The sequence below is a fragment of the Corythoichthys intestinalis genome, chromosome 18 (genome assembly GCF_030265065.1).
Source record: "Corythoichthys intestinalis isolate RoL2023-P3 chromosome 18, ASM3026506v1, whole genome shotgun sequence".
Taxonomy (NCBI): domain Eukaryota; kingdom Metazoa; phylum Chordata; class Actinopteri; order Syngnathiformes; family Syngnathidae; genus Corythoichthys; species Corythoichthys intestinalis.
In genome coordinates this window covers 44,332,882-44,347,946 of record NC_080412.1, presented here as the reverse complement: position 1 = coordinate 44,347,946, position 15,065 = coordinate 44,332,882, and the positions used below count along the sequence as shown (strand labels likewise).

The window sequence follows — 15,065 nt, the reverse complement described above, 5'->3', positions numbered from 1 at the left end:
AACGAATTAAATTAAATACATATATAATAAAAAAGGCATGGCCGATATTTTTTTTGCCGATTCCGATACTTTGAAAATGAGGTGATCGGACCCGATCGATCGGGACATCTCTAATAAAAATAGCTTTCAAATGCATTTTTTAAATTTCAAATTCATTTTTGCATTCAGACACATTTTTTTGATTAAAGTGACTTTTTTTTGATCGAATAATGAAGACACAAATCTACCTCCATATGGCTCCGCTCATGGGATACATTTTTTGACTGAGGTAACTACATTGGCACGACGCCTGCGGGCGTACAATGTTAAATGGATGATGATCTTGGCAAAAAGTATAGCTGTCCTGCCAGCAGCCTGATTTAGAATTCCCTTCAAGAATGATGGGAAACAAAAAAAAACTCATTTTCAACTTATTATTAAAAATATTCTTCTAAATTAATTTTATTGTTGACACTGCGTTTCACGGTCATCAAAATGTTGTGCCCCCCCCTGCCCCGAAAGTCAAACTCCGCCTATGCTGTCAGGTGAGAGATACAACCAATTGCGTATCGCGAACATAAAATTTTATTTGGGTTGGCAGACAGTGAAAACGATCAGAAACTGGAGAGATGGCGTAGTCGGGTCGAGCAGGTCAGGCTGGAGATTCTGGCATGGTTGGGTCAAGCGGGATAGGTTGAGTTTACTGGGTCAGAAGCGGTGATCGGTCAAGGACGGTTGACGAGCAGGAGCGTGTTAAATCGTAATGAACTGACACTATTTGGAGGCAGTGCCTTAAATGCACAGCTGGTAACAAGTTGTAGGTTTAGACTTACAAAACACCCCCCGTTATCATTACTTTAACTACAGGTATCAAGAAGTGGAAGAACCTCAAGTGGAGAGAGAGTGGTGTGATAATTCATCAAATTACCCAAGTTTCCTGAAGGCAGCATTATTTGGGGTTGCTTTGATAGGCTGTCTCAAGTCAATACGCCTCTTGTCGAAACCACCTCCCACCGCCCATCAAAACGCGGCTAAAAGTTTTGAAACTCAAAAAAAAAAAAAAAGGTCTGAAAGCAAAAAAGGTTCAAAAGTGAAAAAAAAATTTAAACTGAAAAAAATGATCTGAAAATGGAGGAAAAATTTGAAAAAAAATCTGAAAGTAAAAAAAAAATCTTTGAAGCTGAAAATATCAAAAGGTTTTTTTCACTTTTGAAATATTGAATTTAAAAAAAAAAATTAAAAAAAACATTGTTGAGTGCAGGAATATTCTTACAATTAGTGACAAAATGGCCAGGCACATGACAGATCCAGTTTCCCCCCCCAAAAATGAACCTTTACAGTTTTTTAATTTTATGATTCTTTTTCTCGCCTTCAATAGCAGCAAATGAGTTAAAATATGTTTTTAATACGGGGTAAACAACTAACATCCCAAATAGTTTCATTTGAACTCAAAGTAGTATACTCAAGGTAGTCTTTTCTTGTAATCAAATTGCGCCAACCGTCGGTAAACATCTCAAACTGCAACAGATATTCATACATTAAAAAAAAAAAAAAAAAAAACGGGGTGAGCATGAGCATTCCAAAATTGAATTCAGATGACAAAGATCACCTATAAATGTTCAAAAAACAATTTTAATGTAATTTTTTTTTTTTTTAATGTAATGTGAAGCACAAGATGACTCTCAACTCCAAACGAATGACATCCATGTTTTTTTCTTTATTGGAATGCTTTACTTTTAAGTCAAGTAACGAGACAACAAGCCAAACAAGTGTACATGATGCATCACACCGACACGCGCCCACAATCCGGACATTTTTTACTGTCTCTTATATACAGTCAGGGTCAGTTTTTAACACTCCAACTTCCATACCATAGATGTCGGAGGCGCACGCAACACAATCATACACGACACGCATTGAGCAGAGCTTGAGACAGTAGTAACTTGGGATAATTTGAACCTCAGTATCAGAGCTGTAAAGAAGCTTGTAGCGTAAGCTTGTCGACCATCTTTATTTTTTTTGCTCGGTAGCGTGATAATATTCAGGAGCTTCTGCAACTGTATATTCCTAGAAGTAATGAAGTCGAGAAGCCAAAAGAAGAAAGGTTGTGTGAGAGGTCAAAAACAGTTGGATATAATTACAAAGAACAAAAAAAAAAAGTCACAGAAAGGTGCATAAGAAAGAAAATACTGAGTTTCCATCAAAGATGGTGAAACAGAGGGAGAGTGTCATTGTTTGTCCATGTTAGCATATATATCACTTTGCATGATCAATTCGACGAGTCACGATTTCTTCAATAGAGTGTAAACTTGCACACTGTGAGAGTTGAACTGGATTCATCTCTTTCACATTTAGGTGATCATCTAAATTCATTTGTGCTTTAATGCTACGCTGTTTGGCAAATTATTTTGTGATACTGCTTATGAACCTTTAAAATAAAGTGATGGAAGGACTTTTGTGTTTTTTTCCTTGAGCGTAGATTTTAAACAATGTACAAGCCGACATTTTACTATAGCGAGGAAGAAACGAGGCTGTTCATATCAGTATGCAACGGTGCTCGGAAATCTAGACGAATTACCATACTTCATTTGATCTGACAGTGCGCTTGCAGAAGGCAGTAAAAGTCACTTGAAGAGTAGTGATGTCTCTCTCCCTCTTGCCACTCCGAGCCGCGCCCTTGTCAGGGTGCCGTTCCTCAAACCAGCGACGCCCTCCGCTCTTCCGGCGTCTCTTCCAGTATCTGGAGCAGCAGGTCGCTGAGGGGCTTCGCTACAGCGCGGTAACCCGTCGACGTCAGGTGGAGGAAGTCGAACATGTCCTGAGGCGCGATGGTGCCGTCGGAGTGGACCAACTCGGCGCTCACGTCCAGGAATTGCGTCTGAGCCAGGCGGGGCAGCCAGGAGCGTAGAAAGTCATTGACCGCCGCGTTCTTCTCCCGCAGCGGGTTCGGACGCTCCCCCCTCGGTAATAAACCCTGTTGGGTTTTAAATCAGTACAAATGCAACATCGGATATGTAAGAGTCGACTTCAGTTTCCTCGGCCGTTCTAATGCCGATTTTGAAAAAAACTGTCGTTCAGTGTTATGTCGAGAAGTCCTAGTAATCATTCATTCTTATGTTAGTTTTCATGGTATCTGTTAGTGTTGCAGCGAATAATCGATTAAGCTTTGACTCAAACTTTGCTACTTCGAGGATTCATTTAATTAGAGTGACGTTGCAATGGTTTGTTTTGAAAATGTCGTATTTTGTTTTATTGATTTGCGTGGATATACTGCCCTCTAGTTGCAACAGTGAAAATGACATAACTCATCTAACATGGCTGAGTCCAGCTGCTCCGTTAAGACCAACATAAGTTTTATTTTCAAGCTAATATATTTGTTTATGCATTATTTAGGTTAGAAGTATATTTAGTATATTATTTAGTATATTTATTTGTTAAGAGCTTTGTGAAAAAAAACAACTCTGAAATAACTTTTAACATGGCTAAATCCAGCTGCTCCGTGTTAAGACCAACATAAGTTTTCTTTTTGAGCTAATATGTTTGTTTAGGCATTCATTATTTAGTTTAGAAGTATATTTAGTATATAGGGAAAAAAACAACAAACTATGAAATAACTCATTCAACATGGCTAAATCCAGCTGCTCCCTGTTAAGTCCAACATAAGTTTTCTTTTTGAGCTCATATGTTTGCTTATGCATTAATTTAGTTTATTTAGTATATTATTTAGTATATTTATCTATTAAGAGCTTTGTAAAAAAAAAAAAGAAAAAAAAAAGAAAGAAATAACTCATTTAACATGGCTAAATCCAGCTGCCCTCCCTTAAGACCAACATAAGTTTTCTTTTTCAGCTAATATGTTTGTTTATGCATTCATTATTTAGTTTAGAAGTATATTTAGTATAAAAAAAAACAAAAAACAACAAACTATGAAATAACTCAGTTAAGATGGTTAAATCTAGCTGCTCCCTGTTAAGTCCCACATAAGTTTTCTTTTTGAGCTAATATGTTTGCTTATGCATTCATTCTTTAGTTTATTTAGTATATTATTTCGTATATTTATTTGTTAAGAGCTTTGTAAAAAAAAAGTTATGAAATAGCTCATTTAACATGGCTAAATCCAGCAGCTCCCTGTTAAGACCAACATAAGATACGTTTTTGTTTGAGCTAATATTTTTTTATATATTCGTAATTTAGTTCATAGGTATATTTAGTTGTTTTTGTGGGAATATGTGTTTGAACAATTTGTTTGATACCGTTTGAGGCTAAGCACAAGCATTTTAATTTAGTTTTAAATGCATTTATTGCTCTTGTGAAACGGAAGTGCAATCCTGCATCGTTTGAAGAAACATTCAGGAATTTTATTTTGTATTTGCATTAAATGCATTTTTGAAAGTGCAATCTTAGCAAGCCAAAATAAATGTTATTCCAAGCATAAACACTTGTTACTGTGTTTTACATCTAAAATTTATCCTGCAGTGCATTAAATGTTTGTAATCCGATGACTTGATTATTTGAACTAACTAATCGATTACTTAAATAAGTGATAGTTGTAGCCATAGTATCTATACATTCAACAACCAGTTTTAAAATGTCTGAAATATCGACGTCAATGGCAGCCAATGAATTAAATTGAACCGAGATCATTATTTATACTTTCTGGGGGATATTTCGAGTTTTGACTGAGTAAATGTAAGAGAAAACAGCTTTTAAGAACTACTCCTTACATGTTTTAATAGAAGTGAACTTACCAGCACAACTACTTTTGCTTTTGGTAGCCGGGAAGTCAGCAGCTTTGCGATGGAAAGAATTCCCCCGGCAACCTGCTCTGCCGTGTGTTCGTGATTGTTAGTTCCTACCCACACCACCACAATCTGGACAAAACCAAAGACACATGTGAGGATTGTTTCCGCCCAGAGAAAAGTGCATTAACTTTTGCAGCAACTGTTCCTGTGCAAAACAGAACTATTTAAAACACATTTTATACAGAGTCCCGATCCAATACCGAAAAAAAATTGTTCAAAAAAGAATTTAAAAAATGTTACTCTCCCACCGAATTATTTTAAAACAAGAATAACATAGAAAAATACTAGTCTTTATTAAATGCTTCATTGAGTCAGTCCATTCAAATCTGCTCACTTATACACAAAATGAATTGCCACTCACCCTACCGCAAGTGTTTAAACAAGCTCAACGATGCGACGTCTTTCAAGTATAGCAACATCAAAGCCTCAACAGCGGTCACTCATCTCTAACTTTAACAAGCAATCTCGAGCGCACTGCCGACCAAGAAAAGCAGCAGGACGGAGTGTGGTCCGACTAGGACATCTCTAGTTTGTTAGCATTGGCGTAGCACATTACAAGTATCTAAAGCAGTGGTGTCAATACTATTCCACATAGGGCCGCAGTGGGTGATGGATTTCATTCTTACAAAACAAGATGACATATTTTCACCAATTGGTGTCTCACAAGTGTAATCAGTTGATTGCAATCAGGTGCTGCTTGTTTTAGCACAAACTTCATTGGTTAAACTGTCTGTGCTCGATTGGTAGGAACAAAAACCAGGACCCACAGCGGCCCTTGCGGACAGGTTTGGACACCCATGATCTAAAATACCTATACTCATAAAAACTTCTCGATACTCTGAACGTAACATAAAGGATCGCGATATATCGCCAGATGATATTTTATCCCGGGCTCTACTACTTGCGCAATTTTCAGTAGCTACTTCCATAGCCAATTAATTTCGTAAGTAGTGGTTACCACTGTACTTAACTTTATAAGTATACGTATACAAAAATCAGGGTTTCCCCTCAGCGCTTTATAAGCCTGGCGGTCCACCACGTTTAAAATAAAGTATAAAAAGAATGCCGTAATTTCCCGAATATAATGCGCATTCCCCCCCCCCCCCCAAATCAACTTGTAAAATCATGGTGCGCATTATAAACGGGTACAGCGATGGAGACAAAAATATAATATATACATATATAAAGACCGATTTTTTTTTTGACATGGCCATGTTGTGTTGAAGAAACGCGGCGATCCGTTGCCGACCATTACGGTACGTGACGTCACCATTTTGTTTCGGTCGTGGCGAGCTAGGGAAGGAGTCGGAGGCGGAGTATCAAACAACGGAGCTAATCCGCATTGCTTTATTGACATTTAGGCTGCAACAAAATACGGTAGCAATGTCTGTCTCACTCTTCATAAAGCACATAATTAAGTTTCTTGAACTCATTTCAGTCAACGTTTATTGCAGCTCCACAACTCGGACCTTAACAAATGTAACATAACACAGACTTTCTGTGTCCGTCAACTATATCTGTCCCTTGGGAAACTCAAACCTAAATAACAACTCTTGTTAGTCTACAGCGATGCGCGCTTTCGGTTTTCTGACTTCTAGCCTCACTTTTATTTTACCGTATCTATCCATGGAAGAAAAATTTATTCATCATGATGAAACGAGCAAGTTATACAGCAGCCTTTAAAAGAAAAGCCACATCTGTTTTGTTTTCTCCTGGATTGTGGTAAGTTGGAGAAGTTGTCAAATCATATTATTACGTACATATTGTCAGTTTACGGTAATGTTTTGAACTACCAATGTGCTATGCTTGTGCTGTGTTTCACCAGTCAGTAAAATGACATTTCTGTATCTGCACACGAGCTCTGTTTTCTTGTATTCTTCTATTCATTTGTGCTAAAATTAGGGTGCGCGTTATAAACGGGTACACTAATTTTCACTAGATTTTACAAGTAAATTTGGGGCGCGCGCTATACACGGGTGCGCTTTATATTCGGGAAATTACAGTAGATATTCTGGTGTCACGGCTGAATGGCAACATCTTACGGTCAATATGTGAACAAAAGCTGTCCAAGCTATGCCATTGCGCACCGAATTGCATTGTAATATTGTTTGTTTGTAAAAACTGTATTTCAAGATTGTCCCATATTTTTAATACTAGTTATGTTTAAGTTGTATTTTGAAGTATTGTTAATAAATGGCTTAAGACAAAGCTTAATAGTCATGATTTCAAAATTCCTGTCTATTAGGCTCGAGCGTTTACGTCACAGCAGCACGGGATCATGCGAGATTTGCGACAATGCAGCCATTTCGGAAGCACGTCTGCATCACGGGACATTTAAACTTAACGGCAAATAAAATTCAACTACGAGTGTCAAAGATGGAAAAAAGTAAGGAAAACTTGCCAGTTCAATACAGAGACAAACTTGTTACCACGGCGAAGGACAGATATGTGAGCAACTTTAAGGATGTGAACAATGTTGACCCATACGAGCAAGCCGAACACAAATGGAATAAAGATGTCGACAAGCTTCCACCACGACGCGAAATGGACATCATGCTGTATTTAGTGTTTGGTGTAAGTTACTACACTCATCAGCAATTCCAAAACTACAAATCGCTACAAAGCTACGAACAGTTTTGCTGCGGATGGGTGCAGGATCTGCACATTATGACCATAGTAAACGGTAACACCATCTTTCTAGCAAAGGTAGGCAATGTGTGTTTACATTAGTCTGTGACCATGGATGTACAAATTTTTTGTTGCAGAAAATGTAGCCTGTGTACAAATTCTTTGCCACTCTCTCATGTCAAAATATTACAGCTTTTTCATTTAGCTACGGCAGGAATTATGTCTTATGAAGACAATGCACATGTATGCATGCTAGTTGTTTAGCTGTAGCTATAGCTAACAACAGGCCGACTTAGGGCACAAAGTTACCGAAATTTGCGTAAACAAACGAAATTAACTTACCGGAGTGGAAGTGCATAGAGCAAACTCTGTGTGTAACTGGAGAATCAAACGTTATGCCCTTCCTTTTGATCGAAGCCACCCATGCCGTTCTTCGACGTTTGTTAAGTCCAGATATGACCTTTCCCTCGCTTTTTCATCACGTAGGGATCCGGAAGAAACTCAATGGTGTTCCGTCGAGCTGTACATTCTCCTTTCTATTCGATCGGTTGTTGCAATTCTTTACCGCACAATAATTTCCAACCATTTTTAAAGAACGACCTGTGTTGAAATGCCTCACTGTTTATGTTTCCCCCTTCCAAAATGGCGATGGCGGCGGAAACCTGGCGAGTGCCACGTCATACGCTCGAGCCCAATTTGCATATTTATTTAGTTATATATTTATTCTTCCAAAAACATGGTGGCCCACCGGTGGGCTTTTTTTACCAACAGGCTTTGCAAGTTTTCTGTGGGAAACCCATGACATGCAAGTACACCGAGCCATTGACTGCAATACAATACTAAAATAAAGTGAACCACTAGATCATTTTAAATGTTCAAATCACAAACAACTTTTACAGGTAATTCTTTGGGGGCATATATTTGGCTTTTGAAGGTGTACAGACAGCCCTTAGGGCATTCAACATCACGAATACGTATAAGGTGCCACTACTCCATTTATGACCGCGGCACAAGATGGTGAGGTCAGGAGGGGCCAAGTGCGCTTCAGGGACAAACCGTGCATGGTAACAAGGACAGAAACGCAAAATGTTTCTAGGTGTGTGAGTCAGACCAACCTTGGGACGGATATTCTCCAGCTCTCCATTCTGCAGCCGCCATAACACGTTGCAGGTGGTGTCGCCTCCGATGCCAAAGTTGAGGGCATGAAGTGGTGAGAACAACTCCCTCCAGACCTGTACAAGCAAACCTTGAGTTATTTTTTTTTTATTTCCATTTGACGGTTTGTGCTTCAGTTATCTATTCGTTATGTAAAAGAGCAAAAATGCTATGTAATACTCTTACCTCATACTGCTGCATTAGCTGTACCATAGAGTCTCCTACAAAAAGCACATCTGGTTCTCCATCCTTGCACTCCTGCACAAATCGGGTGTGCTGAAAAATTATAAACACAACCTGGTCAGAAAAGGAATTCGATTCAGATAAACAGTAAGAGTCTAAGTGTATTTATTGCACTGTGGAGCTGCCATTAGACATGTGCCGATTATCGGTTTCAAGGTATACCGTGGTATGAAACCATCACAGTTTCAAAACCTCAAAAAATCTCAGTCATGCCGTCCCTATGGAATTAGCTAATTTTTATGTCCCAAAAATGCAGACAGAAATCCCTTGCTTGCAGCTGCAAGGCTCAACCCTCCCCCCACCGATTGTTGCTCAGTGTAAGTCAGCTGTGCTACACGATGGCTGGAGGAGGTGAAACTCCCGAACTTTTCCCCCCATCGAAGGAAACGAAATCGCTGGTATGGGAATACTTCGGCTACAGAAAAGTTACAGACGGCCGCGGCTTAGAGGAGGAGTGCCATGTTTGTGGTGGGTGGCTGCCGAGGAGGCAATACCTCCAATATTATTTCACATTTATACCAAATCAAAGGTCTGTAAACACTCGAGGTGGGAATCTTCGAGCACCTAATGATTCGATTACGATTCAGAGGCTTCGATTCGATTATAAATCAATTATTGACCCCCTCCCACAGCTATTAGCTGCTTTCAATGTTACGTACAGAGTTACAAAAATTGTACAAAAATCCTCTCAGGCTTAATTAAACAAACTTCTATTTCAGTATCCAGTTAACAGTTCAAAACAGTAAATAAAAGACTCAAGTCCCCATTCTGTATTAGCACCTTTAAACTACATTTATTTAATGTTGTGAATCAACTGTTAAAGTTGTTAAAATTGCTCACATTATTCCATAATTTCCATTCTTTCTACTTTCGACATGTGAAAGTTTTAAAACTGCTTCATCATTTAAAGATAGATCCAAGTCAAGATTTTGCCGTTTTAGGAGTATTTTAGATAAAAAGTTAATTAGGTTCACTCGGAAGGTTCTCTACAACAGCCTTCCAGAAAAGTCAACTGCTTTAAGATGGTGGCTGGTTGCCGAATCTGTCATTTCGCTTATATTTCTTTATACATATGATATCTACCGTAGCATTTTGTGGGCGTAGGTTGTAGCAGTTGTTGGCCGCAGTCAGATATGATTGATTTTTTTATCTAGCGGCATGAGTTGAGCTATGTTTACTCTCGATCTGTTCCTCATTGCGTCCCGAAGACCGCGCTGACTGTGTTTTAAATCCGCTTTACTTGGCATATTTCAATAATCGGAATTTGGATGTTTGTGAATCGTTCTCGAATCTTCCACGGCCGAAACGCAAATAATCTAAGAATCTGAAATTTCGCATGCCTCTAGTAAACACTGTCATGAGCGTTTCCCACTAGCTACGAGAGTTAACTCCAGTGTGTTTAGTGTGTCTAGCGGTGGTAAAACGTGTTTTTCACGTGTTATCACCTGAACTGACAACTACTTTGGTCGTTAATAAATTGTTTTGACACTGTTGACCCAAAAATGTCCAAAGTAGAGGTGTGCGAAATTTCCGAGTCTTAGATTATTCGCGATTCAGCCGTGGAAGATTCTAGAACGATTCACAAACGTCCAAATTCCGATTATTGAAATATGCCAAGTAAAGTGGAACTAAAACACAGTCAGCGGTCTTAGGAACGCAATGAGGAACGGACCGAGAGTAAACATCATCCTCAACTCATGCCGCTAAATAAAAAAAACAATAAATGCCCGACTGCCGCCAACAGCTGCTACAAACTACGCCCACGTAATGCTACGGTAGATATCACATGTACATAGAACTAGATGCGAAATAACAGACTTGGCGGCGTTAGCAACACATGTATAGAAAACCAGATGCGAAATGACAGACTCGCCGGCGTTGGTAAACAGCCGCCATCTTAAAGCAGTAGACTTCTCTGAAAGGCTGTTGTAGCGAACCTTCCGAGCGAACCTAATTAACTTTATCTAAAATACTCCTAAATCGGCAAAATTTTGACTTGAATCTATCTTTAAATGATGAACGAGTTTTAAAACTTTCACATGTCGAAAGTAGACAGAAGGGAAATTATTAATAATCGATTTATAATCGAATCGTAGCCTCTGAATCGTAATCATGATTGAATCGTCGGGTGCCCAAGATTCCCACTTCTCGTCCAAATCCCCTTTTAGAGGCTTGTGATTGTAAACATTGTTTTTCTTCGATTCATCTAGTAAACATTCAATTTCTTTTTAAACCTGTATTTGTTCTGATCTGATATACATTTTTATCTATTTATTTATTTTTAAATATATAATTCTGATTTTTGGGGAGTTTTTAATCTAAATATAAAAATTTTAATTTTCTCAGATTTTGGTAGTCCTCAATAAAAGCAGATATTAATCATATAATTAGGAGTGAATCCAAATGAGAGAATCCTAATCTACTGATGTGAAACGTCTGTTGTCCCATCTAATGGACTGCTTGAACTCTAGCAGACCGTCTCAGTCTTATTAGAATCAGTGGATTAACCTTGCAGAGACCTAGCATGTGGTGCAACTAAACAAGTTGGATAAAGGAATGCTACGGATCCAACTTAGACACACACAACATTGTATCAACACATGGGGGGAAAAAAAAAAAAGATTATTTTGTGCCTTGCCTAAATGATCAAAGATCACTTATTTGTGGTGCAAAAATCATTTTCTGACCAAATAACTCTTTGGCTGTCATTGAGGATAGCAGTAAAAGTAAGTAACTGAACAGTAAATAACGCAATTTATACAGAAACTGATTTCTTGACAAATTGCAAAGATAAAGTGATGATTATTGGTTCATTTCGCCAGGTTTGGCTGATTATCTCACTTTGAAAATTAACATGGGAAGCCAATGCTACCATCACACGTCCGTGAAATTGGCCCATCAGACGCAAATTTATAGAAAATTATGTCATCTGTTTGTTCTGCTATCGTTTTTGAGAAATAGATAATTCTTTTATCGGTCAATTTGAGGTCAACCAGCCCCCATTTTGAATAAAAATGGCGAAAAAAAGGTGTTATTTGTTTGTGCTATATGTGTGCTGTAAAAATTTTTGTTTGTGCTATCCTTTTTGAGATATTGAGAAATAAATTCGAGTGATGACGTCACATAGTCCCTCATTTATTGCATTATGGACCCAAAATCGTGCCATTCGTTAATGCTGTTTCTGCTGTAAAGATTTTTGTTTGTGTTGCATCGTTTGATACATATTGAGATATAATCCCGACAACTAGCGCAGACATAGCACAAATAAATAAATAGCAACCCATCGGGTCCATTTTGCAGTAAATGAAGGGCTAGAGATAATCATTTCGAGTGCGCAAACAACTCGCAGCCCCCCATTTCCTGCTGAATGGATCGGAATTGGATGCCATTTGTTTGTGCTACGTTTACACTAGTTGTTGGGACACCCGCTGTTATTGAGAGAGTTGGTACGCTTCGTCAACCACAACAGAGGTGCTACGATTGACGTCATCACTCAAAATGAATACAGTGGTACCTCGACATACGATCGCTTCGACACACAATCTTTTTGACATCAGACGTAAAATTTGACTCGCCATTTGTTTCTCCATCCAACGACATGCTTGAAATACGATGATTTATGACAGCGCCGCTGTTCCTTCGTTTTCCCGCAAGACGGACGCACGGCGTATTTTTTGAGGGAGAAATCAACATGGGTTCCAACATTGTTAGTGCAGGTGGCGAAAAAAGGAAAACGGTGAGGCCTACCACTGAAATGAAAGAAAAATATGAGCGTGGTGTGCGCGTCTGGGAACTGGCTCGATAATACGGCTGTAGAATGTCTACGGTCTCGACGGTCCTCCTCCGACCTCCGTTCGCTAGTCTTTATAAAGTGTAAATCATTACCGTAATTTTCGCACTATAGGGCGCACCCGACTGCAGCTGTCCTCACTGTATTCTGGGATATTTACACCAAAAGATACTAATCGGTAACACTTTATTTGACAACGGCATCATACGACTGTCATAAGACTAAATGAACCACCATTAAGCTTTGAACCAATTGGCTGCAAAGCTTCATTGTTTCAAGGAGCTTCATTTGGCCATCACTGCTCCCTTGGGGGAGACAGTCAACCTCTGCTACCACCTGCTGTCAACACTTGTTAATGTCCAACATGCCTCCTAGCATGCATTGCAGTGCTACAGATAAAGTAAATAACAATCAAAATTCATGTTCTGTGCCAATTATTTCTTCAGTTACTGTTTCATTAATTGCTAATTATGGTATTTGGTAACACTTTATTTGACAGTGATGCCATAAGACTGTCATGACTCAATCATAATTATGACATGACACTGTCATGAGCATTAATGAATGCATATAAGAGATGTCATGTAGTGTTATCCAGCAAATGATCTCACATTTGAATGGATGTAAAAGATCCGAGCTGGCCATAAATGGAGTTAGTAGAATAATTTGCCATATGACACAAAATGATATCTGTCATATGCATTCATTAATGCCCATGACGGTCTTATGACAGTCTTATGACACCGCTGTCAAAAAAGTGTTACCTATTAAAAATAAATCAACAAATAAGCTGCACTGGACAATAAACCGCAGGATTCAAAATGAAGGAAAAAAGTAACGGCTTATAGTCCGAAAATTATATTATTGTGGTAACATCTTCGCAAAATTGCCAGCTTTGTCAGGTTTTTAATCATTTAAAGAACTTGTGCAACACAACATGCAGACTGTCCGCCACAGCTGAACATGAAAAGTGAAAGTAAAAAGTCCTCTCTCACGCTGTCAAGTCAGCCACGCGGTGCGTTCAGGTACACAACGCAAAACACATCCGCCACATTAGAACCCAATTTGTTATATTAATATTGTTATTATATTAGTATCATGATTTTCATTCATCATTAATTCGCTTTGCAATAGTACCAGCAGCATTTATTGAGGATTTAGTGTAGGTTTTCAGGCTGTGGAACGAATTAAATGAATTATAATGTATTCTTATGCGAAAATCCTGCCCGACATACGACCAATTCGACTTTCAAACAAGGTCCTGGAACGAATTAACTTCGTATGTAGAGGTACTACTGTATCTCAATATCCATAAAACGATGGCAGCAGAAACGAATTCCACCATTTCGGGTCCATTTTACAATAAACGGGGGGCTGAGTGACGTCATATTTTTAAATTAATCTGTCAATATCTCAAAAACGTTAGCAGTACAAACAAAACATTTTACTTCACAAATGTAGCACAAACAATTGGCATTTTTACAGCACAAACGATTGACACCATTTTTAGCCATTTTTAATCAAAATGGAAGGCAGGTAGACCTCAGATCGACCTATAAAGGAATTGCTATTATCTCAAAAATGATTGCAGCACAAACGAATGACATTTTTTCTATAAATGTGCGTCTGATGTGGAGCGAACTTCACGGAGGTTACCACCACCAACCTGTGACATCCACCGCCCATCTCCTTGCACATCTTCTACTGGCTGAGCCACTGCAGCAGGGTTGAAACCATCACCATCGCCACTCATCCTGAAGAACAGAGAGTGTCTCTTATCAACTCTTGAATGAAATCAGACACGCGACGTAAAAGCTGCACTGAATGTACGTCATTTGTATGAGGACCAAAGCATCAGCACCAACTAGCAGAGACATTAGCCGCAAAAGCAGCAGATTAACATTGTACTAGCAGCGTGGCCTAATAGACAACAAGACTGCTTTCGCTTTCAAAGCGACTGCTTAAAACCTCCAAAAACATATTCGGCATTAAAGAGGCCCTCTTTTACAGCGAGTGAGGTTATTTGTCGTTAGCTTGTTAGCTAGCTAAACGCTGGATACTACAGCAGCTGCATCTGACAGACGCGAAACGTCCTCGCGTTTGACATAAAACGCGGAATAATGTCATGTTATGATGATGCCTGGTAGAAAACGGTCTACCTGGCAAAGAGAGGAGCGTTAATTCTCGACCCGAGGCTGACTTTTGTACTTGACAGCTGTCTTGCAGTTGACGAAGGGATGCTCGCTAGGGTAGCATCAAAAAGGCTCCAAGCTAGGCGAGGACAACAAAAGGCGTGTCATGAAGGCAACCACCAGAGATCCTCTTTGGGGAAGAGTGTTTGGTTGGCTGCAACGCAAACTAACATCATCATTGTGTCCAGGAAGTTAAAACCATTAAAATAAAAAATAAAGCAAAAATATATTTTATAATAGTTGTAATCCTTGTGGTCGTGTTATGAAATGCGTAAG

At 38.9% G+C, this 15,065-nt stretch overlaps 1 protein-coding gene across 1 annotated transcript; it reads right to left on the bottom strand.

Annotated features, from left to right (window-relative positions):
* Nucleotides 1-1,668: 1,668 nt before the first annotated feature.
* Nucleotides 1,669-15,056, bottom strand: pafah1b2 (platelet-activating factor acetylhydrolase 1b, catalytic subunit 2). Its single transcript, XM_057820068.1, has 6 exons — nt 14,757-15,056; nt 14,264-14,351; nt 8,751-8,840; nt 8,525-8,641; nt 4,728-4,850; nt 1,669-2,953 (listed from the first exon to the last, which is right to left on the bottom strand). Exons 2-6 carry the CDS (start codon nt 14,348-14,350, stop codon nt 2,675-2,677), a joined length of 696 nt encoding a protein of 231 aa, XP_057676051.1. The 5' UTR covers nt 14,351; nt 14,757-15,056; the 3' UTR covers nt 1,669-2,674.
* Nucleotides 15,057-15,065: the final 9 nt, after the last annotated feature.

Bases quoted from the DNA above. Each gene is read 5' to 3' on its own strand.
- pafah1b2 (XM_057820068.1), bottom strand. From the start codon at position 14,350: ATGAGTGGCGATGGTGATGGTTTCAACCCTGCTGCAGTGGCTCAGCCA. The intron at 8,841-14,263 runs GTTGGTGGTGGT...ATAATTTTTCAG, and splicing joins ATGGGCGGTGGATGTCACAG to CACACCCGATTTGTGCAGGA. The intron at 4,851-8,524 runs GTTGGTCTGACT...GGTTTTGTCCAG, and splicing joins TGGAGAATATCCGTCCCAAG to ATTGTGGTGGTGTGGGTAGG.